Below are 27,427 nucleotides of genomic sequence, written 5' to 3' on the forward strand. Positions count from 1 at the left end.
TGATTATATGCACGTCACATTAAAGTTTGTCTACAGTAACCTACCTTTACAACATCAACTATAAAGTAAGAACAGTTTAATACATAGCTAAACAAACATGGTACATAAAATAGAGTACAATATATAGAGTAGATAAAGATACTGTACCTTCAAGTAGAGATGCTGCCTCTTGTCGAAAGACTGGCGCTGAGATGCAGTGCACCTGTAGCAGTCCAGTGGCAGCATTATACATACAGAAAACTACGTACGTACCATGAGTGCACCAATACCGACAGTTGATACCCGGTTGAAATATAATATTCTAGGGATTGAGGCCAATTATTATAATGGATGCGATGTAAATTCACAGACCCTATAATCTACGCATAGAATGGATTTTATTTAAACCAACTATATAATTAACCTATATAGGCTATTTGGCTATACAAAGCTGACGTGATGATAATTAAACTATATTGACTGTAAACCATATTATTATAATATTGACGAAATTAGAATTTTTCCAGTTACAAACTTATTTTAGCTAAATTATGAGAATGCGTTCCATTAAAACCGATAGGTTTGTCTCCTCTATGATTCCGTAGTATTGGATTCCATAGAGACGGGCAAGCATATTTTTTGTTGCTGCCAGATAGCTAACAAGCTATACCTCATAGAAGAAGCTAGCCAATCTAACACCCAAGATCAGGTAAATCGTGTTTAAACTTCCTTGCGAAGGTATTGTGTTATCGTGTGCAACTTTTAAGAACATTATGCCGCAAATACGATATCAACTAGGTGTATTGCTCGAAGTGTATAGTTAATGTAAATAGTTATATTACGGACTGTCATGTTTCTGATTTGGCTCATGTTAACGTAGTTAGCTAGCTAAAGTAACGTTAGTGATGATGCCACCACAGTTGAATCGTTGACTTTGGTAGCATAAGGCAGTATCTGATTTTTCTCAAATCTCTCAGGATCCAGAAGACTTCCTTGGGTGATTGAGTGCCACAACACGAACAAACTATGTCCTTTAGAGACTTACGAAGTAAGTAACGTTAGCTAACTGTTACCACAGACAGAAGAGGTAGTTAAAAATATATTAGCTATTAATGTCTGTAATAGAGAGTAATAGTAATGGCGTCTTTTTGTGGGCACTAATAACGCGGAGGCCCGCAGTGGCTCGTTAGTTAATGCTATAGGGAATTTAATGGGGGTATGAGATTAAAGCCGAAAATAAGGTCTGGTAAACAAAGGCTTAGGATATCTTATACGTTTAGTTCTAACAGATAATCGTCATCACCTAACGTCACTTTTTGTGAATTTTGAAGCTTTTCTGTAGCTACGTTAATGAAAACAAAGCACATCTTTTCTCGGAGGAAGTCTACGCCCCTTCGTCGGTCATTGGTCAACATTAGAGATTCTTCAATGGAATGTTTGTCATTCAATTATGACAACCTCGAGTTGTTTTAATGTATTTTTTTCCACTTGAGAAATACCATGAAAAAAAACTGCGACTAAGATCTCGACGGCAAAAACGTCAAATTGAATGACAGATTTCATGAATTGTCTTTGATTAAGTCTGACTATTTTGAGGAAGGGTGTATCAAGATGGACAAACAGTACTATTGTCGCTTTTTCCCCTCGTTTTCCAAGTGAAGGTCTTTAAGGAAGTATGCATGCACACTCCTTCGGCTAGCTGCCAGCCGAACCGAAGAATGCGGGAGCCTTAAACCTGTGTTAACCTCAGACCTTATTTTTATCCATTGGTACCAATTGTATGCATATCCTGGCTTCTGGGCCTGAGTGACAGGCAGTTTACTTTGGGCACGTCAGTCAGGCGGAAATTGAGAAAAAGGACCCTAGCCTGAAGAAGTTAAACCTGTGTTAACCTCAGACCTTATTTTCAGTGTTTATCCAAAACCCCAATTAATTTCCTTATAGGCTCTGACCTAAGAGCCATGGCTTACTAATTTCCAGTGGTGGAAAAAGTACCCAATTGCCATACTTGAGTAAAAGTTAAGATACCTTAATAGAAAATGACTCAAGTAAAAGTGAAGGTCACCTAGTAATTACTACTTGAGTAAAAGTCTAAAAGTATTTGGTTTTAAATGAACTTAAGTATCAAAAGTAAACGTAATCGCAAACATGTACTTATATTAGGCACATTTTGTCGTTTTTTTGTCGTTTTTTTGTTGTTGCCAGGCACGCTCCAACTCAGACATAATTTACCAACTTAAAAAATAAATATATTATTTTTTTCACCAGTTATTTAACCAGGTAGGCCAGTTGAGAACAAGTTCTCATTTACAACTGCGAACTGGCCAAGATAAAGCAAAGCAGTGCGACACAAACAACAACAGAGTTACACATGGAATAAACAAATGTACAGTCAATAACACAATAGGAAAAAATCTATATACAGTGTGTGCAAATGAGGTAAGATTAGGGAGGTAAGGCAATAAATAGTCGCTCTGGATAGGGGCGTCTGCTAAATGACTAAAATGTAAATGTAAATAGGCCGTAGTGGTGAAGTAATTCCAATTAGGCAATTAAACACTGGAGTGATAGATGTGCAGAAGATGATTGTGCAAGTAGAGATACTGGGGTGCAAAGGAGCAAAACAAGTAGTTGGATGGGCTATTTACAGATGGGCTATGTATAGGTGCAGTGATCTGTGAGCTGCTCTGACAGCTGATGCTTAAAGTTAGTGAGGGAGATATGAGTCTCCAGCTTCAGTGATTTTTGCAATTCGTACCAGTCACTGGCAGCAGAGAACTGTAAGGAAAGGTGGCCAAAGGAGGAATAGGCTTTGGGGTGACCAGTGAAATATACCTGCTGGAGCGCGTGCTACGGGTGGGTGCAGCTATGGTGACCAGTGAGCTGAGATAAGGCGGGGCTTTACCTAGCAAAGACTTGGAGCCTGTGGGTTTGGCGACGAATATGAAGCGAGGGCCAGCCAACGAGAGCATACAGGTCGCATTGGTGGGTTGAATATTGGGCTTTGGTGACAAAACGGATGGCACGGTGATAGACTGAGTGTTGGAGGCTATTTTGTAAATGACATCGCCGAAGTCAAGGATCGGTAGGATAGTCAGTTTTACAAGGGTATGTTTGGCAGCATGAGTGAAGGATGCTTTGTTGCGAAATAGGAAGCCGATTCTAGATTTAATTTTGGATTGGAGATGCTTAATGTGAGTCTGGAAGGAAAGTTTTACAGTCTAACCAGTCACCTAGGTATTTGTAATTGTCCACATATTCTAAGTCAGAACCGTCCTGAGTAGTGATGCTAGTCGGGCGGGCGGGTGCGGGCAGTGATCGGTTGAAGATCATGCATTTACTTTTACTTGCATTTAAGAGCAGTTGGAGGCCACGGAAGGAGAGTTGTATGGCGTTGAAGCTCATCTGGAGGTTAGTTAACACAGTGTCCAAAGAAGGGCCAGAAGTGTACAGAATGGTGTCGTCTGCGTAGAGGTGGATCAGAGAATCACCAGCAGCAAGAGCGACATCATTGATGTATACAGAGAAAAGAGTCGGCCCGAGAATTGAACCCTGTGGCACCCCCATAGAGACTGCCAGAGGTCCAGACAACAGGCCCTCTGATTTGACACACTGAACTCTGTCTGAGAAGTAGTTGGTGAACCAGGCAAGGCAGTCATTTGAGAAACCAAGGCTGTTGAGTCTGCCGATAAGAATGTGGTGATTGACAAAGTCGAAAGCCAGGTCGATGAATACGGCTGCACAGTATTGTCTTTTATCAATGGCGGTTATGATATCGTTTAGGACCTTGAGCGTTGCTGAGGTGCACCCATGACCAGCTCGGAAACCAGATTGCATAGCGGAGAAGGTATGGTGGGATTCAAAATGTTCGGTGATTTGTTTGTTAACTTGGCTTTCAAAGACCTTAGAAAGGCAGGGTAGGATAGATAGTCTGTAACAGTTTGGGTCTAGAGTGTCTCCCCCTTTTTAAGAGGGGGATGACTGCGGCAGCTTTCCAATCTTTGGGGATCTCAGACTATACGAAAGAGAGGTTGAACAGGCTAGTAATAGGGGTTGCAACAATTTCGGCAGATCATTTTAGAAAGAGTGAGTTTGTGCTACTGGATGCAAATTTCTGCTTGAAAAAGCTAGCCTTTGCTTTCCTAACTGCCTGTGTATATTGGTTTCTAACTTCCCTGAAAAGTTGCATATCGCGGTGGCTATTCGATGCTACTACAGTACGCCACAGGTTATTTTTGTGCTGGCCAAGGGTTGTCAGGTCTGGAGTGAACCAAAGGCTATATCTGTTCCTGGTTCTACATTTTTTGAATGGGGCATGCTTATTTAAGATGGTGAGGAAAGCACTTTTAAAAACATAACCAGGCATCCTCTACTGACGAAATTAGGTCAATATCCTTCCAGGATACCCGTGCCAGGTTGATTAGAAAGGCCTGCTTGCTGAAGTGTTTTAGGGAGCTTTGACAGTGATGAGGGGTGGTCGTTTGACCGCAGACCCATTACGGACGCAGGCAATGAAGCAGTGATCGCTGAGATCCAGGTTGAAGACAGCAGAGGTGTATTTAGAGGGCAGGTTGGTCAGGATGATATCTATAAGGGTGCCCGTGTTTACAGATTTGGGGTTGTACCTGGTTGTTTCATTGATAATTTGTGTTTAGACACACACTAAGCATGTATTTAGTGCAGGGGGGGGGCAAAGTACGGCCCTTTGAGCCGTTTCCGGACCGCTGGGCACTTCAATCTGGGCCACGTGACATAAAAAATGTTTTACTTCGGGGTTTTTTTACACATTTTTTTTCTCCCCACTTTCTTGGTATCAATTGGTAGTTACAGTCTTGTCCCATCGCTGCAACTCCCGTACGGACCCTGGAGAGGTGAAGGTCGAGAGCCTTGCGTCCTCCAAAACACGGCCCAGCCAAGTTGCACTGCTTCTTGACACAATGCCCACTTAACCCGGAAGCCAGCCGCACCAATGTGTCGGAGGAAACACCGTACACCTGGCGACCGTGTCAACGTGCATGCGCCCGACCCGCCACAGGAGTCGCTAGAGCGCGATGGGATAAGGAAATCTCGGCCTGCTGAACCCTCTCTTACCCCAGATGACACTGGGCCAATTGTGCACCGTCTCATGGGTCTCCCAGTCACGGCCAGCTGTGACACAGCCTGGGGTTGAACTCGGGTCTGTGGTGACTCCTCAAACACTGCAATGCAGTGCCTTAGACCGCTGCGCCACTCGGAAGGCCCTCGCAAATTGATTTTAACAAACAATTGGTCATCCAAAAAATGCGGCCCTCAATTGAATTTCAAAATCCCGATTTGGCCCCTGAGCCAAAAAGTTTCCCCACCCCTGGTTTAGTGAGTCCGCCAGATCAGAGGCCGTAGGGAGGACCTGGGATGTTCTCTTGATAAGTGTGTGAATTAGATAATGTTCCTGTCTTGCTAAGCATTCATATTGTTACTTATCCTCTTGCTCTTTTGCACCCCAGTATCTCTATTTGCTCATCATCATCTGCACATCTATCACTCCAGTGTTAATGCTAAATTGTAATTATATGGCCTCCATGGTCTCTTTATTGCCTTACCTACTTACTCTTCTACATTTGCACACACTGTACATGGATGTTTCTATTGTGTTATTGACTGTATGTATGTTTATGTGTAACTCTGTGTTATTGTTTTTGTCGCACTGCTTTGCTTCATCTTGGCCAGGTCGCAGTTGTAAATGAGAACTTGTTCTCAACTGGCCTACCTGGTTAAATAAAGGTGAAATAAAAATTTAAACAAATAAACAAATTCAAAAGGTAACGAGTACTTTTGGGTGTCAGGGAAAATGTATGGAGTAAAAAGTACATACTTTTACTTCATTCCTAAAGAAAAGTAAAAGTTGTCAAAAATGTTAATAGTAAAGAGACTACTTAAGTACTACTTTAAAGTATTTTTACTTAAGTACTTTACACCACTACTTTACACCACTCAGTTTTTTAAGACGACAAGCTGGCGAGAAAATGAGGGAGGAGGATGTCTTCCCTGTAACGCACAGCGTTGAGATTGCCTGCAATGACAACAAGCTCAGTCCGATGATGCTGTGACACACCGCCCCAGACTATGACGAACCCTCCACCTCCAAATCGATCCCGCTCCAGAGTACAGGACTCGGTGTAACGCTCATTCCTTTGACGATAAACGCGAATCCGAACATCACCCCTGGTGATACAAAACCGTGACTCGTCAGTGAAGAGTACTTTTTGCCAGTCCTGTCTGGTCCAGTGACGGTGGGTTTGTGCCCATAGGTGACGTTGTTGCCAGTGATGTCTGGTGAGGACCTGCCTACAAGCCCTCAGTCCAGCCTCTCTCAGCCTATTGCGGACAGTCTGAGCACTGATGGAGGGATTGTGCATTCCTGGTGTAACTTGGGCAGTTGTTGTTGCCATCCTATACCTGTCCCACAGGTGTGATGTTCAGATGTTTTTGCGACTTGTCCAGAAGCTACTCCTGCGTTGTCTTGGCTGTGTGCTTAGGGTCGTTGTCCTGTTGGAATGTGAACCTTCATCCCAATCTGAGGTCCTTAGCGCTCATGAGCAGGTTTTCATCAAGGATCTCTCTGTACTTTGCTCCGTTCGTCTTTTCCTCGATCCTGACTAGTTTCCCAGTCCGTGCTGCTGCAAAACATCCCCACAGCATGATGCTGCCACCACCATTCTACACCGTAGGGATGGTGCCAGGTTTCTTCCAGATGTGACACTTGGCATTTATGCGAAAGAGTTCAATTTTAGTTTCATCAGACCAGAGAATGTTTCTCATGGTCTGAGTCCTTTCGGTGCCTTTTGGCACGCTCCAAGCAGGCTGTCATGTGTCTTACTGAAGAGTGGCTTCCATCTGGCCACTCTACCATACAGACCTGATTAGTGAAGTGCTGCAGAGATGGTTGTCCTTCTGGAAGGTTTTTCCATCTTCACAGAGGAACTCTGGAGCTCTGTCAAAGTAACCATCAGGTTCTTGGTCACCTCCCTGACCAAGGCCCTTTTCCCCAATGGCTCAGTTTGGCTGGGCGGCCAGCTCTAGGAAGAGTCTTGGTGGTTCCAAACTTCTTCCATTTAAGAATGATGGAGGCCACTGTGTTCTTGGAGACCTTCAATGCTGCAGATTTTTTTTTTGGTACCCTTCCCCAGATCTGTGCCTCGACACAATCCTGTCCGGCGCTCTACGGACAATTTCTTGAACCTCATGGCTAGTTTTTTTTTTTTCTCGGACATGCACTGTCAACTGTTGGACCTTTTAAATAGACTGTTATGTGCCTTTCCAAATCATGTCCAATCAATTGAATTTATCACAAGTGGACTCCAATCAAGTTGGATAAACATCTTAGGGATGATCAATGGAAACAGGATTCACCTGAGCTCAATTTTGAATACTTTTCGAATGCACCGTATTTGTATCATACCTTAGTTCTTTGAGGTTTGTCTTTTAGAAGAGCACAAAAGGCACATGTAGCGACAGCGAATTGTCCCAGCTCCATCGATTTTCCATACAATATCGATGCGAGTGATTTAATTTGCACTCACTATTGATTACAGTGGAACAAGCTTCGAGTGGACGCTTGGCAAACGTTGGTGTGTGTACATTTTACAAGGTACAAATTTAGCAAATTACAAGTAATCTGAACACAAGTGTGCCTAAAGAAAGTCTGTACCCCTTTAACTTTTTTTTCACAAAGTGAAAAGAAATAAGGCTGTGTTAGAAAATCTACTCCAAATCATCCATTTTGTTTGCAACAAGGCTGTTAAGAATTACTGCAAGGCAACACGGCAAATAAATGTACTTTCTGGCCTAAATATAAAAACTAGAGGTTTGGGGCAATTCCAATACATCACAGTGAAACCCTCTCTATTTTCAAGTATTGTGTTGGCAGAATCATGTTATGGGTATGCTTGTCAGCAGCAGGGACTGGGGAGTTTGTCAGGATCAAAATAAATATGAAAGGAGCAAAGCCCAGGTAAAAAGTTAGAGGAAACCCCACCTCAGTCTTCAGAAAACCTAGCCCTGGGTTAGTTTTTTTTAAATTTTTCACAAAAGAATTACACAAATTTGAATGCCAAAGACACACCAGCATGGCTTTCCAAGAATTGTTGAGTGTCCCTGAGTAGTCTTGAAAATCAGAAACATGAATATTGCTGTCCATCAATGATTCCCAACAAAATGTAATGAGCTTGACCAATTATGACAAAAACAAGTCAAGTAGTACCTGAAGTACCCACCCATCACCCATAGACACAAACAAACATTATCAGGAACACCTCTTTAACATCTAAGTTAGCTAGCTAGTTAACTAGCAAGCTAGACTGATGGTTTATAAAAGCCAAAGAATGATCAACTTGTTTTAATGACTAATATCTAGTGTAGCCATCTAGCCAGGTTAATGTTGCTATCTAGCTAGCAACCATGAGTATTGTGTAAACTTTAACTTACCTAACACAGTTCACAGAATTGTCCATTTAAACAGATTTCGGTACCATGAGATAGTTAATCCAAAGATTCTTACCTTTGAAGTCTCGTCAAGATTGTCATGGCCCATGTGAGTGACATGAAGTTTGCGACAGGAATGTATAGACTACCCACATTAGCGGCTAATTAGCATTTTTTTAAAAATAGGGTAAATGGAGGTAAATGTTTCGATAAAATTCACATTGTCAGAGAAACATTTACATGGTTATCAAAATGTCACATCAGGGTAAGCCTACTTAACACGGACCTTATTTGAAGTGGTTGTGAAATCCCCTAATGGCAAAAATTTTATGGGGGGAATAAAACAATTGGAACCATTTCCGTGTTTGACCACTAGGCTTTATGGGTATTATGAGTTATACTGTAACGTTAGCTACGTGATGAAAACAAGATGTTTCTCCTAAGGTTTGCAATACAGGGTGGCTATCTGCCAAAGTAATCTAGCTTTCTTGCTATTTATGGTAGCAGATGGGTTCAATATGAACTATTGGTCCAGGCATCATGACACTAGTTACCTTTTTCTACTGGTTTCCAACTTATTGTGTATCAGCCAGCAGAAAGTAGTTGGTTATTTGTGTTATAATGAGATCAACTATCTCTTGACAGATTTCACAGAAATGATGCGGGCTCTGGGCTATCCTCGCTTGATATCCATGGAGAACTTCAGGACCCCCAACTTTACTCTGGTGGCAGAAATTCTCATTTGGCTTGTGAAAAGGTGATAAATAGGCGAAGTCGGACAAATGCAGTAGCTAGTCTTCTGACAAATGCATACGATACAGCACACTGTTGGAATGATTTTTATTGTATCGTACGTTTCTGTCGTTCCAACAGATATGAACCGCAAATGGACATACCGAGTGACGTGGACACGGAGACAGACAGGATTTTCTTCATAAAGGCAGTGGCCCAATTTATGGTAAAGATGCATTGTCATTTATTTAAGGCAGGCGCCTGCTTCTCGCCTCCCTGGATCCCTTTTCCCCAGAGCTAAAGTCCCGTCAGCCTTGGTCTTACTTTGTTAAATGGGCACCATTCGCCAGAGTACAGTAGAGCAGAGACAGTGCGTCAAGTACATGCACCGAAGCTTAGGGACCTTTAGCTGTCGGGAAGAGGGGTCCAGAGAAGTTGGATTCACAGCCACTCCGTTTGTTTAATTTATTTGACTGTTTGTTTGTCAATATTTTGCTTATTTTGAGACCTCCCATATTTGTCTATCGCATATCGTATTATTTTGTGGTAAATGTTCAACAAGGCCACTTTAATTTTAAGTGCAAATGTCTTTAGAAAATAAGGGAATGTGTAGTTTACGAGGCTAACACGTTTTGGAGGGGAACTCAATGTGCTTTCACCTGATTCCAGGCAACAAAGGCTCACATCAAGGTGAACACAAAGCGTCTGTACCAGGCTGATGGCTACGCTGTGAAAGAGATGTTGAAGATCACCTCAGTGCTGTACAGTGCCATGAAGACCAAGGAGATGGCCTCAGGGGACAAAGTGGAGGAGGACAATAGCAAATTCAAGTTTGACTTGGGTTCCAAGGTGAGAATGACACTGTAACATGTTGCGAACTCTATGTAGTCCTACCTCCAAATATGCTAACTCCATGTACCTTCTATGTAACAAAAAAAATCTACCAAATGAGAAAAGATCTGCAAGAAATTGTAATTTTTAGGATGAAATGGAGTGGAGATCCAAAATGGTTGTCCGGTACTGTAGGTTTCTAAGGTTCTGCTGAAAGATTCTGTTTAGCCCATAGATATGACTAGGTTAATATAAGCAGGGGACCCCTGACATAGCAAAGGCTGCGTGGGCTTTCTCTGTTGGTGTTACAGGGTTATTGGTATTGTAATATATTCAGCCGCACAGACAAGGAGATACTCCCAGCCCTGTCTGTGAAGACAGTTCAGACCTTTTGGGGGTTCGACCACGGATGTGACAAATGGACAATTTTGCTTAAGGTTTAAACAGATTTTTTTTTTAAATTGGTTTTTCATTAAAACGGTAAGATAAAGTCATTAAATTCCACGTCAATTCACAATGCAAAATAATGGGCCTAATTATGACCGCTAGGGCCGAGCAATGAAGTTAAAGTATATCTGCCGCAGTCATAAACCCTTGAAAGCGCCTCGGCTACGGCGTTTTTGTTTGTCTGTAAGGGTACACTACGGCTTTTTAACACTAACCGCCTGGCCTTTCAGCCTATAAATACCCGCTAGAGAACGTTGCCGGGCGTCACCTTTAGCATATGCATCAGATGCATATCCACCCGCAAGGTGTACAAACATAAGGACCAACTCTTGTTAAATAGTGCATAAACAATTGTAAAGGATGAATTCCATGGCCATCAGGTTATTCTTAGAAAAGTGATATTTGGAAATAGAGCTGCACCTCTTGAATTTTGAGTTATTTGACAAAGGTAAGTGTCATAGAAACTGCAGAATATGCTCTTTGTGAAACGTTTTACTTGGAGGATTTGATAGTTGTGCTCCCTTCCCTGTATCTGTCAATTCCAATTTGCGCCCATCTCTTCATGTATAATTTTACAACCCATAATATTGTCACTCATCAACTATTGTTAATTGAATCTTGTCTTTAGGCTAACTCTTATTGTTTGTGAAATTAGTTTATGTGTAGTTTTGATACGCAGGCTGACTAGCATCGTTTGCTTCCCCTCGCTCATCACCTCGGATAGCGTCAAGGATATGTTTTGCCGTATTCTAAAAGCCTAGTGCAACATGTAGAATGTTTTCATTTCCCTTACAATACATTTAGTTATAGCAAATAAAACAGTCCTGTAACAGCTTTGTTTGACAAAGTAAAAGAGAATGATACAGTATTAACCCGCAAGCCGCGCAGTCAAATTATTTGCTAAAATCATGAGCGCCAATGCTGATGAGTAGGCATAACACAATCTCGTCATTACACTATTGTTTTTATAAATTAAATCAACCTCTTCACCGTCCTTATCGTTCAGTTAGGCCTAGTTTAATTGTGAAGTAACGTGCACAATTATCGCCCATTCATTCTTATCTATAACCTTATTTTACCAGGTAAATTGACTAAGAACACATTCTCATTTACAGCAACAACCTGGGGAATAGTTACAGGGGAGAGGAGGGGGGATGAATAAGCCAATTGGAAGCTTGGAATGATTAGGTGGCATGAGGGCCAGATTGGGATTTTAGCCAGGACACCGTTTTAGCCAGGACACCGTTGTTAACACCCCTACTCTGACGATAAGTGCCATGGGATCTTTAGTGACCACAGCGAATCAGGACACCCGTTTTAACTTCCCATCCGAAAGACGGCACCCTATACAGGGTAATGTTCAAATCACTGCCCTGGGGCATTGGGCTAATATTTTTTTTAGACCAGAGGAAAGTGCCTCCTAATCCTTCTGGTCTCCCATCCAAGACCAACCCTGCTTCGCTTCAGAGGCAAGGATGCAGTGTGGTATGCTTCAGTGTGGAGATAGAGACAGAGACGCATGCCTAGTGCCTGGCTGGGTACAAAACATCCTATAGCTCATTGTCTTGCGGGTTAAGTTGTGAATAGTTATGGGGTAAAAGGCTCTAAATACTCTTCTGTTTGTGAGTTGAAAAATTCTGACATGAGCAATGTAAAATACAACCATTTAGGAAAAGTCAGGGAAGGACATTGCTTTTTGGGGGTAGGAATCGTCCACTAGGAATCGATTACTAAGATTCAGTATTTTTGGAATGGATTTTAGTTGCCGTGCTTCCGAGAACACAAACACTCTGATCTTTCATAGCGAGCTAGCAAGGGACGGAGAGAGAGAGGAGGGGCATGCTGGAATGTTGTAGTTCGCAATTTCTTGTCTTTCAATGTCTCGCAACTTCAGTAAAGCAGGGCTTTATCATCAATTAATAGGCTAGGATATTTTACACGCAACACACCGAAGACTGAACACACACTCGCATCATTAGCGAAGAGAAAGAGCAGGCGAGCCAGCTGCACTGTGATTTGAGTTTTGTGGAGGGGGGAAAACCATTGTTTTTCTGTTACGGGTTTTTCTTAACGTTAAAGATCCCAATTTCGTTTAAACGTTCACACCCCTAGGTTCGACCCTCCTAAACTGGTTGGGATATGCATTTTGACCACTTTTGGCATCTCTGTACACACTGACGTAGATCAGAATCTTAGAAGGAATGACAAAATCATATATTTTACTAGACAATTATCGCAGTTGATTGTGACAAAGTATGTCATAACAATTTTGTTGATATTAGTGGGCTCCCGAGTGGCGCAGCGTTCTACTGCACTGCATCTCAGTGCTAGAGGCGTCACTACAGACACCCTGGTTCGAATCCAGGCTGTATCACAACCGGCTGTGATTGGGAGTCCCATAGGGCGGCTCACAATTGTCCCAGCGTCGTCCAGGTTAGGGTTTGGCCGTCATTGTTAATAAGAATTTGTTCTTAACTGACTTGCCTAGTTAAATCACAGACTACAAAAGGAAAACCAGCCACGTCGTGGACACCGACGTCTTGCTTCCAGATAAGTTAAACACCTTCGCTCACTTTGAGGATAACACAGTGCCGCTGATGCGGCAGGCTACCAAAGACTGTGGCTTCTCCATCTCCGTGGCCGATGTAAGACATTTAAGCGTGTTCACCCTCGCAAGGCTGCCGGCCCAGACGGCATCCCAAGCACGTCCTCGGAGCATGCGCAGACCAACTAGCTGGTGTGTTTACGGACATTTTCAATCTATCCCAGAGTTGGCCACCATTGTTCCTGTACCCAAGAAAGAAAAGGTAACTGAACTAAATGACTATCGCCCCATAGCACTCACTTCTGTCATCATTCTGGACTCCAAAAGCAACAAGCCCACCTCCAGAAACTCCTGTACCCCTATATAGGTCCTAGGGGGGGCATTTAAGCATGTACCTGATAACATTATTTTGCATGACCTGTATTCTCCTTTTCAGCTTTTTTGATAGCCCACTATACCATGCAGAGCAGGCATAATCAAAATTACACTGAATCAAGGTTAAGACAAGCAGTTTCTTAACTTTGATGTTAAAATATCTAGTATTACGATATAAACCATTTCAATTTGTTCGCCATTTTAGAAATCATTTTAGCAGCAATCAGTTCTCCAGAAAGGGATTGATCTAGGGACACACCAAAATAAGTTACACTTGTTTTAGATTCAATCTCCTTGCTTGCACAGTTTACCTTTTATCTTGTCAGCCCTAAGCAATCTACGTTTTGTTCCAAAAAAAATGTATTCCGTTTTTCCCAAATGTAGCGACATTTTGTTGTCAGTCAACCAATCTCTAACAAAATGCAATTCCTTACTCAGGGTCTCCTCTATGTAAACTGTATCCTTGACTGATATCAGTATGGCTGAGTCATCAGCATAAAGCAGGAGTTTGCACTTTACTGTAGCTGGCATATCATTAACATGTATAAGAAATAAGAGAGGCCCTAAAATTGATCCCTGCGGTACTCCACAGGATATTTCTTTGGCCTCTGACAGAACATCACCAACATTACATACTTGTGTTCTGTTGGTCAGATAAGACCTAAACCAATTCACTGCTACATCATTTAGACCCGTGCATTTCAGTTTCATCAGGAGAATATCATGGTCCACAGTGTCAAAATCTTTCCACAAGTCTAACATGATCATACCTGTATAGCTCCTCTTCTCACTTTCCTGCCACAACAACTATCTAATAGACACAAAAGTAAAGGAATGGAATAAGAATATATACACTACCGTTCAAAGTTTAGGGTCACTTAGAAATGTCCTTGTTTTTGAAAGAAAAGCAAATGTTTTTGTCCATTTAAAATAACATCAAATTGATCAGAAATACAGTGTAGCTATTGCTAATATTGTAAATGACTATTGTAGCTGGAAAAGGCAGATTTGTTAATGGAATGTCTCCATAGGTGTACAAAGGCCCACTATCAGCAACCATCACTCCTGTGTTCCAATGGCACGTTGTGTTAGCTAATCCAAGTTTATCATTTTAAAAGGAGTATTGATCATTAGAAAACCCTTTTACAATTATGTTAGCACAGCTGAAACCTGTTGTGCTTATTAAAGAAGCAATACAACTGTCCTTCTTTAGACTAGTTGAATATCTGGAGCATCAGCATTTGTGGGTTTGATTATAGGCTCAAAATGGCCAGAAACAAAGAACTTTCTTCTGGAACTCGTCAGTCTATTCTTGTTCTGAGAAATGAAGGCTATTCCATGCGGGAAATTGCCAAGAAACTGAAGATCTCGTACAATGCTGTGTACTACTCCCTTCACAGAACAGCGCAAACTGGCTCTAACCAGAATAGAAAGAGGAGTGGGAGGCCCCGTTGCACAACTGAGCAAGAGGACAAGTAAATTAGTGTCTAGTTTGAGAAACAGACGTCTCACAAGTCCTCAACTGTCGGCTTCATTAAATAGTACGCGCAAAACACCAGTCTCAACATCAACAGTGAAGAGGCGACTCCGGGATGCTGGCCTTCTAGGCAGAGTTGCAAAGAAAAAGCCATATCTCAGACTGGCCAATAAAAAGGAAAGATTAAGATGGGCAAAAGAACACAGACACTGGACAGAGGAACTCTGCCTAGAAGACCAGCATCCCGGAGTCGCCTCTTCACTGTTGACGTTGAGACTGGTGTTTTGTGGGTACTTTGTCCTCTGTTACCATGCACAGCTCAAACAAATAATTTGTGATACCTTTGCTATGGTAAAAGTTGTTAATGAAAGACTGGCCATAGTGTCCAGAGCAGGTCGGTAACAACTTAACCAGAGATGAGGCTATAGTGGTAAAAAAAAATATATGTGTATATATCAGCATCAGCATAAATATATATATATATATTTGCAACCTTTTGTCTGGTCATCGCATAAAACATCATCAATATCCAGGCCAACACTACAGGATTTGACCTTATGGGGAGTTTTTGAGCCAATGTCCTTTCAAATTTTCCGCAGTTTACGAGTCTGATGTAATTTGTCATTAACAGTGTCTATGTAATGTTTGGATTTGACCTTTATCCATTTTGTATCTAGTTACCATCATAATCTTGTATATTTGTCCTTTTGAATTTGGCCAGGTAGCGATCCCTTCTCCTTATGAGGTCTAAGATCTCGGAAGTGATCCATTTCCCTGACCGCTGTATGATTCAAATTTGTTTCATCGGAGCCAGAGTCGAGTGCAGACAGAAACACATCTTTAAAAGATACCAAGCTTGATCAACACCACAGTTTTGTACATGAGACCAATCCAAATTTCCAAGTACTTCTACAAAACGCTCCTTTGACAATTTTTTTCATAGACCGTACTTTCATGTAGTTATTACCTGGCTCAAGTAGTATTTTGGATTTCTTACGGGTACAGTAGGTTACCATATGATCACTAAAACCAATATTTAAGACTCCTGACTGACAGACGTTCTCTTGGTCTGATGATACAATAATCAAATCCAAAGTTGACTTACTCTCTACACACCCGGGTTGGCTCAACAATCAGTTGTTTCAGTTATACAGGGCATTTCCTAGTGTACTTTTCTTGGGTGATAACTGCACATTTGTATTACAATCGCCAAGCAGAATATATTCTCTATCAGCAAATACATTGTGATCACAGCAATTCGATTCAAGTAATCATAGAAATGATTCTGCTTAGGAGTCCAGTAGCACACACCAAGAACTATAGCATGACATTTAGGAAGAAGTATAGCTACTGGTGCAACCTCAAGTCCATCCATTTTCAGATCTGAACCAGGGTTAAAATCATTCCTAGTAAAAAAACACATGGAGCCACCGTTTCAGTCAATTCTATGAATGCTATAACCAGGTAGCTCAACCTCATTGTCCTCCAATTGACCCGTCGAGCCATGTCTCAGTCACAGCAACTACTGCAGCCCAGGTGTTAGAAGCGAGGGGTTTTAATTCCTCTAATTCCGGCAGCAGGCTCCATGCGTTGACATGAATAAAGTGAAGTCTTCTCCGATTTCAAACAGTCAAACATGTCATTTTCTGTGCCCATTGCTGATATATCAACTAACTCATCTAGATTGCACTCATTATCCCTGCTTGTGTCCAGCATCCCAAACTTTGGCACTATGTTTAAACAGCATACATTGCAAACAAGCGAAATGTTACTTTGAGACTTTACAGCTTCATCATATGACAAGGGTTGGATATCCCCACACTTTGTGTACTTAGCGCTTCATGCTTATGTTGCAGAACAATACATTGCATGAGGCACAAAGATGCAGTCCTTGTCGTGGACGAATCAGAATTAGTTGGGTAACATAGATAATTAAGATGTTTTATTAGTATAATATGCTTATTTGAGGTACTTGTCATTAGAAAGTGTCCATTGGACTCTGGTGTCTTTTCAGTTGCACGTCTCCCTTAGCTGGGGCTCAGACACTTGGGGCCCAGAGAGGGGAGAGGTCAGACTTGTCGTCATGGGAATGTGTCTTTACCTATTTCTTAAACCATGTGAAGGGATGGTGTGATTAATGGGGAACCAATGACTTGTCTCCACAATGTCTGTGAGCAAGTCACTCCCTTTTCTTTATTGTGGGGAGGATTATGGCAGTAAATGGACCCTTCTATGTCCTCTGTTAGATCTCACACTTATCCTGTGATAATATATGGCCTAGAGGCTCACTCCCCAGTGAGCCTGTCCAGGAGTGGGGTCAAGAGGGGGTTTGCTTGAGATGGGAGTATCTAGAGTTGACAATTGATATATGCCATTGGATAGTTCTGTTCAATACCGTACCAGGGAGGGACGGTTCTAAGGAGACCAGATACTGGGCTATAGCATTAATCCTGTTGACATAGCAGTTACTGTCTGATGTGTTTTATTGATATCTGTCATACAAAACTTAACCTTTGTGAACTGTTACTAAGTATCTGTGGTTTGTCAATGTACGTTGAAGGGGGTGTATCGTTGCTATAAAAGATCCCTGTAGCCATTCTGTAATCACCTCATTCAATGATTCATTTGAGAGAGTGCATTATTGGGGGTCAATACCTTTTGCAAAAGTATCTAAAGTATTAAAGATGTAGTTTAACTCGGACTGGTGTGTTTGTAACTCTTCTCATTTGGTAATGCAGAAATTAGCCACCACATCCTCCATAACCACAGGCCAGACATTCAGGCTGTAATCAGTACTTGAACGAATCAATAACCACTGGTGACAACCCAAAACTAGCAGTCACAGTCAACAGCCCTTAAGTACTGGGCCCAGATTCACAAAACCTTCTTGAGAAGAAATGTCTTAAATGCCATTTTTCCCTTAACTATAGACTTAAGAAGAATGTTAAGCTAAGTTGCTATTCCTCAAAAAGATTATTGGAAATGTTATTGCGATACTTATGTTCTCCTTAAGCAAAAAGTTAAGAAGAAATTCGATTATTGAAAATAAAGTTCTTGGAAATGTTGTTAATTCTAAGATATCTAAACCCTTGTCTTAAACTCAGGGCAGTGAGAGAAAAATCTCATGAAAGCAATTGAACATGTTTAATTCACTCAGACTTCATCTGAAAGTTTCATTATTGATTATTTTAAACCCAAGAACATGTTTTAGAACAGTAATCTCAGTACGAAATATGCTAACATGATTGCCATTGCTAGCTAGATAGCTAAAATGGTTGCCTTGCAACAAACATTCGTAAGAAGATATTTGAGAAGTTCATAAGAATCTTAAGATATTGTTGATGAATAACACTTACGAACTATCTTATGAACTTTTTTTTCTTAAGAAGCTTCTTAAGTTTTTGCGTAAGAGGTGTTTTGTGAATCTGGGCCCTGGTGTTTTTCCCCGCTATTACAATATTTAGTTATTGATGATGTGGCTGGGGACACCACCATGAAAATTGCACACAAGAAAGGAAAGAAAAACAACTCTTATCGTCATGAAATATTGTTATTTTCTGTATTACGTGTTAGTGTTTTCAAATGTACTTTTCCAGGCTTTCTCCTCTGAATTCTCCTTCTCTTGTCTGTGATCCAGATTGCAGACCTGAAGGCAGCGAGGCAGCTGGCCTCGGAGATCACGTCTAAAGGAGCGTCGCTTTACGACCTGCTGGGGAAGGAGGTGGACCTGAGGGTGAAGGAAACACACCACACACACACACACAGGCTCAGAAACACACCACGGATGGGGAAAGCAATCAGACATTTTGACTGCATGTCTGGGACTGTGGGAGACGGTTTGTCAGCCCCCCCAATATGTGGAGATGTTACCAAAGACATCTGTATCATTTTAAAATATTTGACACGGCACTTGATTTGAGAAGACATTGGAACGCTGCAGACAGGCACACACTGGTTACTTAGAAGTATGAACCCCACAAATTTTGGGGAAAAATGTCTGTCATTCCTCACCAGAATATCTGTGACAGATTTATAATTACATGTTGTCTTTGAGAATTGAACCTTATCATGTTGATCCTGTCTCTTTCCATTATAGGAGATGAGAACTGCTGCCATCTCCAGACCCTTGGAGATCAACGAGACAGAGAAGGCCCTCAGAGCAGCCATCAAGGAAGTTTTGGTGTGTAATGTCTTGAGTTACAGACACGGCTCATATGTCTGTTCCACCACCATTCACTCTCAATAGCAACCACTCTAGCTAATGTATATGTGTCTTGCTCTGTGGTCCAGGAAAGCGTGGATAAAACCAAAGACATGCTGAACAACGTGTCCTCAGATGAGACCAGCCTGGAGTCCAAAATGGAGAAGAAGAAACAGGAGCTGGAGAGGAATCAGAAGAGACTCCAGACTCTACAGAGTGTACGGTGAGTTAGGAGAAACTTCTGTGACAATTGTGTTTAAAAAAAAATATATATATATATATATATATTTAGAAGGACTGAGAAGCTCAGTTCTGATTACTTTTTAAAAGGACATTGTACTCCAAAATGAATGAAAATACAATTATGCTGACACCATCTAAAATATAATTTCTACCTCGAGAAATGAGCCCAATAACATATTGGTCAAATTATTTGTACAAATTATTTTAACCTATTGGACCATGAAATTAATTTCACATATTTTAACATAGGCTATATGCATGGTCCATATTATCAGGTATGCTATTAGCAATGAGCATTATAACCTGTAGCCCAACTGACGCAGCATAGTGGCTATAAATAAATAGGCTGAAGCATGGGGTTGCCTATGTTCATTTACTAGGGATGTGCATCTTTCCCTTTCAAGATGATTTGATACATATCTAGATACATGGGCTCCGATACGATACAGGAATGATACGTTTTAGTTTGAAATGATTCGGTGTGATTCGGTTTGATTCGAGAACAAATCAATGCGATTCAGTTTGACACGATTCGATGCACTAACATTTGTTGTATAAACATGAATTTTCTATTCTAAATTAAAATCTGCTGATGATGGAGCTCATGAGCTGGATCTGAGATGATGTGTGTTTATGGTGTATGTACTATTTTATTTATTTAACCTTTATTTAACTAGGCAAGTCAGTTAAGAACAAATTCTTATCTGCAATGACGGCCTAGACCGGCCAAACCCGGACGATGCTGGGCCAATTGTGCGCCGCCCTATGGGACCCCAATCACGGCCGGTTGTGATACAGCCTGGATTCGAACCAGGGTCTCTGTAGTGACACCTCAAGCACTTAGATGCAGTGCCTTAGACCGCTGCGCCACTTGGGAGCCCTATGTAGGCACTTGAGCAGAGCCATAAGGGAAACTAGGTATCTACCACCCCACTACCATCTTTTTTTTTTGTCCCCTCATTTGGTTCTGAAATCACCATCACCCACTAATTAACTTGTCATTTTTGCAGATTAAGTGTTTGCGCTAGTAATGTATCAATATTTATCGTTTACAAATTAGCTATGACATGGGCAATGAATATATAGCACAATTTTGGATTTCACCCCCATCTCAAAATCAAATGGTTTTGACCGTTTGGAAGTTTTTACGGAGTGAACGTCTATCTTCGGCCTTGCATTGCACCTCCCAAAGTTATTTATGTCCTTGTTATGAAATGATCAACTTTACCCTGTATATCTAAAAATGACCACATACAGTACACTGATTTATTTAAAGCAGAACTACCAAAACTATTGCTGATGGTGAACCTGAACAATTAAAATAATGTATAGCCAGATGTCTCCGGTAGTTTACTTTCATTCTTGTAAAACACCATTTTCAACTGCGCACAGATAACAATAACCTAGAAATGACGTAGGTTGTCACTCAACCAATGAAGCCTAATATCACGCAAGCCATTTTAGCATTTGAATGCTGAAGGTGCCGTTCAGGAACAGGCTGCCTACCTTGTGAAGCTGGGTACAGTGCGCCGTTTGACTAGGCTACTGATATTGCCTGGGGTGGTTCGGCAAGCAAAAATGACTTGTAGATCAATGAATCAACACCGTACATGCAGTTTGACACTAAAAGAGAAGGCGCATCAGTTGTCACTGTAATGTTTGAAACGATTTTCTGACTGATGCATGCGCGGACTGATACACTTAAACATTTGAGTCAGGGACCAATGGGCATCGGTGAATCGTTACATCCCAAGCATGTACCCTATTGGGCTAATCATTAGCGAGATCCTAAATATGATATTTGAACTAGTTAGCATCTATTTGACAAATGTTATGTCCCTCAAAATGTTGTCCATTTAGCCCCACTCTCTCCTATGCACTCACAACAAATTGCAGCTAAGGCAATGTGCTTAACCATGCTGCTGCTAAAAACTCTGGGTTTAAAATGGTGAAGTTCGCGCATATTTAGGAGTTGAAATAAATTAAGTAGTAATGGAAAACTGGGACCCCCCCTTTTTAACAAATGCCATTAAAACTGCTGTTTTCACGATTACAAGAATTGTTGTGCATTGACTGCTTATAAGAATGCATGTTTCCCTCCCTAAAGCAATTGTAACTTGAATGCGTATTGATAGGAATATTTATCTTGCATAGAACACACAACAACAAGCCAAATGGGTAAATAGATCAACCATTCTACTATGGGGTTGTCAGATTTTTCTATTCATTACTTGTTTTGTTTGCAGATGGAAATAAAATGTGGACTGTTCTAGCATCTTCAAAGTGCTCCTCGGCAGAAATATTTTTTCATGTTCCATATTTTCGGGGCATGCCGGCAATAGTTTTGCCATTGCGCAGTGCCACAGATAAATGACTGCAGCGGAAACACTGCTAAGAAAGCATAAGCATAATCACCACCTTCCGGAGACACTTGAAACCCCACCTCTTTAAGGAATACCTGGGATAGGATAAAGTAATCCTGGTTATTTCCAAAGTTTTTAAATAGTTAGAAAAAATAAGATGACGCTCGGGTAACATGGATAACTATTAAAAGATAGCTGATATGCGGTTTTCTACATTTTATAATGAACACGATGCAACTTTTGGTAGATAGGCTTCTGGCAGGTTGCGGTATAGCAAAGCCAAGTCAGCCACTGCTCATGGTTCTTACAGGGGAAGTGAAATGATAGGCAACAATGACTTTGCTCATGATCATGCACACCACAAATGACATGTAACTATAAGTTCCTTAAATTTTATTTTGTGGGTGCCTTTTCATTATCTGGATAGACACTTGTGGAGGTGCAAAATAATACTATTTTAATTTGCTCCACGGCTCAGGTGGCCAAGTGGACACAAGGCTATTTGCCTCATCTCATTTGCAGCTGTTTCTGATTTAATAAACAATGCCATGCTGGTGGGTGGTAACATTCAAATAAAACCCAGCCCTTAAACAAAACGTAAGCTGAAAAGTATGTGTATGTCATATCATTCACACAGATTTGCATGAAGTGGGCAGTTCGGATTTGTCACTTCAAGGCCAAATATATCATACTTGGGCTAAAACGATTACTTATTGACTTAAATCTTTGTGCAACATCATGGGTAAGCTCTTGCCGTCATCTTTCAGCGCGAAAAAGTGGATTTCTACTGGTGTGGGTGTTTTTAAAGACATTGTAAGAGACAAATCCAGACAGCAAGTAGTATGGTAGCACATTGATTAAGGTGGATTTGTTTTTCTATGCTCTAACACTTGATGTGACCAAAACATCATAGATATAGATGGAATGTGCTCAACTCTGTTCTCACAAGCCAAAAAAAATAACAAATTATAGCAGGGTTGTAAAACCCAAGAAACAATCGAATAATTGAGTAAAAAAGGACAGCGCACACTTTGGCAAAGTTGCAACAAAAACATTTCAGTTGTTTTATGTAAGGTAATATACATCAGAGGAGCTGTTTAACTGGAGGATCCCTGGATGCTGGTGTAGTGCATCTTAAAGACATGCTCCGGTACTTTGGCGACTAGGAAGTATTTTTTTTAAACCTCCCGGTTTGGGCTGGATGTGTCAATGTGTAGTTCATGCATGCTTAATCTATAAGCAGAATTACTGTTTTACCTCAATTAGCCACAAAATCCCTAGTTTGAAAGCGACTGTTTTCTGGAAACTGAGCGGCGCCATTTCCCCTAGATTTACCCCCGTGTGGGCCAGCCACCTAGCAATTTGAGTTTCAGCCAACAAGCTTCAACCCCTCACCATTTGAGTGGCAGCTAGCAAGACACACACACAGCAGCGAGAGAGCAATGACGTGGTGCACATATCTGCACATTTGTGACGTAGTACACACTTTTTGGGGACCACTTTTGGCTCGTGGGTGCTAATTTCAGAACTACAGGCTAAATAATATAGAAGTACCGGAGAATATCTTTAAACAGGTAGGCCAAGTGCTTGCTTGCCCATCTGACCACACCCACTTTTCTCTTTACAACCACATTGGGTGCTTCCTGGAGGAGGCGGAGTCCTCAAAGCCGCCCTTTGAAGCTTTTCTCTTCCTCTGCTGGGCCCTCTCTGCCCCCTCCTTGTCCTCCCTGTTGTCCAGAGCCTTTTTCTAGACTGGGACTGTCTTCGTAGTCATAGTCCGAGATCCTCCATTGGCCTGTGCACTGGCCTCCACCCTCTCCCCTCATTGGTTGAAAACCTGAGAAGCATCCCGCCGGCCTCCACACCGGCTCTCCACAGCAACCCAGTTCCACTCAGACCCAGCTTGTTTCGAGACTACCCAGGATTTGAATTTCTGAGGGTAGTAGGGAAGTGCCATCAGGATTCCTCGGGTACTGGTATTCCTCCTTGCCTCTGTTGTAGGGCTATTATTCAGAAGCCCAGTTAGTGAGTCACCTGGAACAGTGGGGCGCTGGATGATTGGGAGAGAAAGAACCCCCTCCAATAGGTGATGGAGGATACTCATCTGACATGCCTCTGCGCCATAGAGTAAGTCATGCCCAGCAGAGTGCAGGTTGGCCACCTTCCTGTCCAGAATAATGAACTTTCCATCCATATCCATACTGCCTGGAAAGAGAAGTCAGACAAAATGGTCAGAGCTGACCGCAAATTGAAGACCCATGATTTCCCTTACAGTACAGAACTAAAGTTACTATCATCTAGAGGCTAACTTTTGCCCCAAGACTGTCCTGATGCTGTATCTCAATATTTGTTTCATAAATACCTGGGAAGCGGTAGGAAAAAATATATAATTTAATTTTTATTAGAAATGAATACCGTATTCAATGCTTTAAAGATTATTGAATCAACTTTGCTCATGAGTTAGGCATGAAGATAAAACGTGCTTACTGCTTAACTCTTTTCTCTTGCACATCAATACATTTTAGCAGGGTGCTAGTCTAGAAGCCAAGAAACAACAATCCCATAATATAGACGTGAAAGAGTCCAAAACTCTTGAAATAGTTGCAGATTTCTATTTATTTTTATTACATTTATTTTTCTAAGACGATGTCTTATTAATAGCTCACAAACATTTCAGCTTAACGCTAGTTTTCTCACACTCACACACCTGTTCCTCTCCCAGGCCAGCATTCATGGATGAGTATGAAAAGATTGAGGAGGACCTGCAGAAGCAGTACGAGACCTACGTGGAGAAGTTCCGTAACCTGAGCTTCCTGGAGCAGCAGCTGGAGGACTACCATAGACTGGAGCAGGAGAGGTTTGAGGTGAGCGAGCGTCCTCCTCAGTCATAGGGTTGTATTTGGTTGGTACCATAGACGTCAGGGGGCCTGTTCAAGAGGGTGAGATGTTATGGAATGTTCACAAATATGCAGGTAACTGCCAGAATAAAGGAAACGCCAACATAAAGTGTTTTTAATAGGGCGCTGGGCCACCTTCGAGCCGCCAGAACAGCTTCAATACACCTTGACATGGATTCTACAAGTGTCTGAAACTCTATTGGAGGGATGCGACACCATTCTTCCACATGAAATTACACCATTTGGTTTTTGTTGATGGTGGTGGTGGTGGTGGAAAATGCTGTCTCAGGTGATGCTCCAGAATCTCCAATAAGTGTTCAACTGGGTTGAGATCTGGTGACTGAGACGAACATGGCATATGGTTTACATCGTTTTCATGCTCATCAAACCATTCAGTGACCACTCGTGCCCTGTGGATGGGGGCATTGTCATCCAATGAGTGTATTAGCCATGGTAGCTAAAATAATGGCCTGCCCAGCATTTTTAAACATGACCCTAAGCATGATGGGATGTTAATTGCTTAATTAACTCAGGAACCACACCTGTGTGGAAGCACCTGCTTTTAATATACTTTGTATTTTTCATTTACTTAAGTGGTTGCATTATTTTGGCAGTTACCTGTATTACGTCGAACAGAAGTGATTGTCTGTCATGCAGAACAGCGAATCCCGTCAGCTCAATTAAAAAAGAAAACTTTTCTATCTGCAACATTGTGAACATTTCACCTCACTGAACACACACACCCCTGGTATGAATTCTACTGGCTGTTACCTAGAAACATGGTCTTCGCTGATATATTGTGATTGGCAGATGTACAAAAGGCTATATCGACTTCTTTTTCTTGTTCTATCTCAGGAGACTGAGAACACCCTTAGGATGATGCAGCACAAACTGCGGGAGGAGGAGAGGAGGCTGATGAGAAGTGGAGGTGACACGCGCTCAGTAACACACACCTGTATGACACACACTCAATAAACCACAATCAACAGCACGCGCTTGATGATCACACACAGTCTCACACATAATTTGAAAAGTAATCAATTTGTATTCCGAGGTAAAACTCATTCTGCTTGCATTGCACCTGTAATATTTTTGAATGCCATGCTTTAATCAATAAATACTGCCCTTGGCCGTAATACTCTAGTTGTGTATCTCCATAGCCAAAGACGAAGACTCCGATATAGACATCCCTGACGACGAGGGTTCAGACAGCGATATGGAGGATCGCAGACCCTCTAAACCCCGTCCCACCAGAAACGGCCCTATGACAGGTACTAACTCTCTACTCTAGCGTTTACCCCTCTTCCTGAGGCAATGTCCAGCCAGGAGGGCCACCGTGTGCTATGCAGGCTTTCGTTCCAGCCCTGCTCCAACACACCTGATTTTAAACTACAGCGTTTGAATCAGGTGTGTTAGACTGCAGTTCGGCTGGAGAGAAAAACCCCCAGGTTCAAGAGTCGCCCACCCCTGTCCCCACGGGGACCCAGCTGCCTCATATCACACTTGACCCTTAAACCTCTATCCTAACAGGGAGAGGCGGAGCGCGGCTCGTCGGCAACATGCAGGGTGGAGACAGCGAGGAGGTCAGTAAAGGGGTAACCATGACGATGACGAGCACCCCCCACAAAAAATGATTCACTCCTTTTTAGAAACTCAACTCATTCACTCCGTATTAAGTGATACCTACCAGTGAGGTATGACTACAGTCGATAGAGGATAGTGCCAGCCTGACACCACTTTACCGCAGGCAAACGAAGAGTAGGACAAGAGAGCACTTCCCAGGTAACGCCACCACAAAGGACAGCACGTCCAATAGAAATGAGACTAGGAGGCAAATGGTAATCTGTTTCCAGTGTCTAGAGATCGGTTTGTCTCCCATGAATTTGTGTATGGAGATTTCTCTGGCTAGATGCACAGAGCCCTCTCGTCTTTCTCCATCACTCTCTCTCGCTCCCATCTGTTCTTTCTACCTATCCTGTTCCTCATCATCTCATTTCTCTGTTTTATCCCCTTTTCACTTCATTTCCCTCCTTTTCTCTCCACCATTCGTATTTCAAAAGCCCAAAGCGGTTGCGTCCAACTCACTTCCTCGCGCCCCCACACGGAGGACAGGAAAGGTTGGTGTGGGACCATGGGATCTAGTCTGTGGCATCTGCCCCTAGCCGTGATGGATGTGAACTGAGCAGATCACATGAGTAGATCCGATTGGCTAGCTCATTAGATGGCAACATCTGATTGGTAGTAGTTTAGAGTTTGGTTGCACTGCACAGTGAAATGTTTCCCTAGGTGGTCGTATTAGCACTAGCTGAGCATTACCCCATGTACCCTGTATGTGTGTAGAATTTCCCGAACCTCCTAGAACCCATCAGACTTTGGCTTGTAGTTGTGTTAAGGCACTATCATGCTAAGGTACGAACCTTGTTAACTAACTCTGTCTGCTCTTTCAGACAGAGGACAGCGAGATAGACGTGGACGAGGATGATGATGAGGAAGGTGAGGAGAATGAGGACCTGGAGGACGACAACGACAGTCTAGAAGTCCCGGCGCCCAAGCCATCCCGGCCCTCCAGGGGGCCCTTGAGGCCCCAGCTATTAGAGGAGAGCGATAATGACTTTTAAGCTGACACACACACACACACACACTGTATCACAGCTCGTGAGCACTGAGGACAAACAAAACACTTTATTCCATATAACCTAATAATGTAATCATATAATAAACACTCTGTCCAATCTGAGCTTCCTGTTTGTGAGTGTTATCTAGTTCCGTGGTCCACCACTCAGTAGTAAATGACTGAATCATCTTAACAGCACGCGTGCCAATAGAGCCAGGTACGAGGAGAGCCAGCTAGAGTAGCACTCCTCAGTTCTCATCACA

The 27,427-nt window shown here is 42.1% G+C and overlaps 2 protein-coding genes across 4 annotated transcripts in view; one reads left to right on the plus strand and one right to left on the minus strand.

Annotated features, from left to right (window-relative positions):
* Positions 1-571: 571 nt before the first annotated feature.
* Positions 572-27,287, plus strand: cluap1 (clusterin associated protein 1). 2 transcript variants are annotated; one of them, XM_045702546.1, is made up of 13 exons: positions 572-688; positions 957-1,027; positions 9,085-9,196; positions 9,313-9,397; positions 9,841-10,020; positions 18,484-18,579; positions 18,943-19,026; positions 19,137-19,270; positions 24,376-24,517; positions 25,406-25,505; positions 25,711-25,821; positions 26,081-26,133; positions 26,998-27,287. In XM_045702546.1, exons 2-13 carry the CDS (start codon positions 1,006-1,008, stop codon positions 27,166-27,168), a joined length of 1,290 nt encoding a protein of 429 aa, XP_045558502.1. In that variant the 5' UTR covers positions 572-688; positions 957-1,005; the 3' UTR covers positions 27,169-27,287. The 2 variants fall into 2 exon arrangements, with proteins under 2 accessions (XP_045558502.1, XP_014014382.1); XM_014158907.1 differs by having other exon boundaries at positions 25,406-25,478.
* Positions 22,032-27,427, minus strand: part of nlrc3 (NLR family, CARD domain containing 3) — a 29,126-nt gene continuing 23,730 nt past the window's right edge. The window contains exons 20-21 of one of the 2 annotated variants that reach the window (XR_006760748.1): positions 24,361-24,580; positions 22,032-23,858 (exon numbers count right to left, since the gene is read on the minus strand). The gene's annotated coding sequence lies outside the window, so the exon portion shown is untranslated. The remainder of the gene's footprint in view (positions 23,859-24,360; positions 24,581-27,427) is intronic. The other variant, XM_014158904.2, reaches the window with a different exon arrangement.

This window comes from Salmo salar, chromosome ssa19, assembly GCF_905237065.1.
Source record: "Salmo salar chromosome ssa19, Ssal_v3.1, whole genome shotgun sequence".
In the NCBI taxonomy this organism is placed as follows: Eukaryota; Metazoa; Chordata; class Actinopteri; order Salmoniformes; family Salmonidae; genus Salmo; species Salmo salar.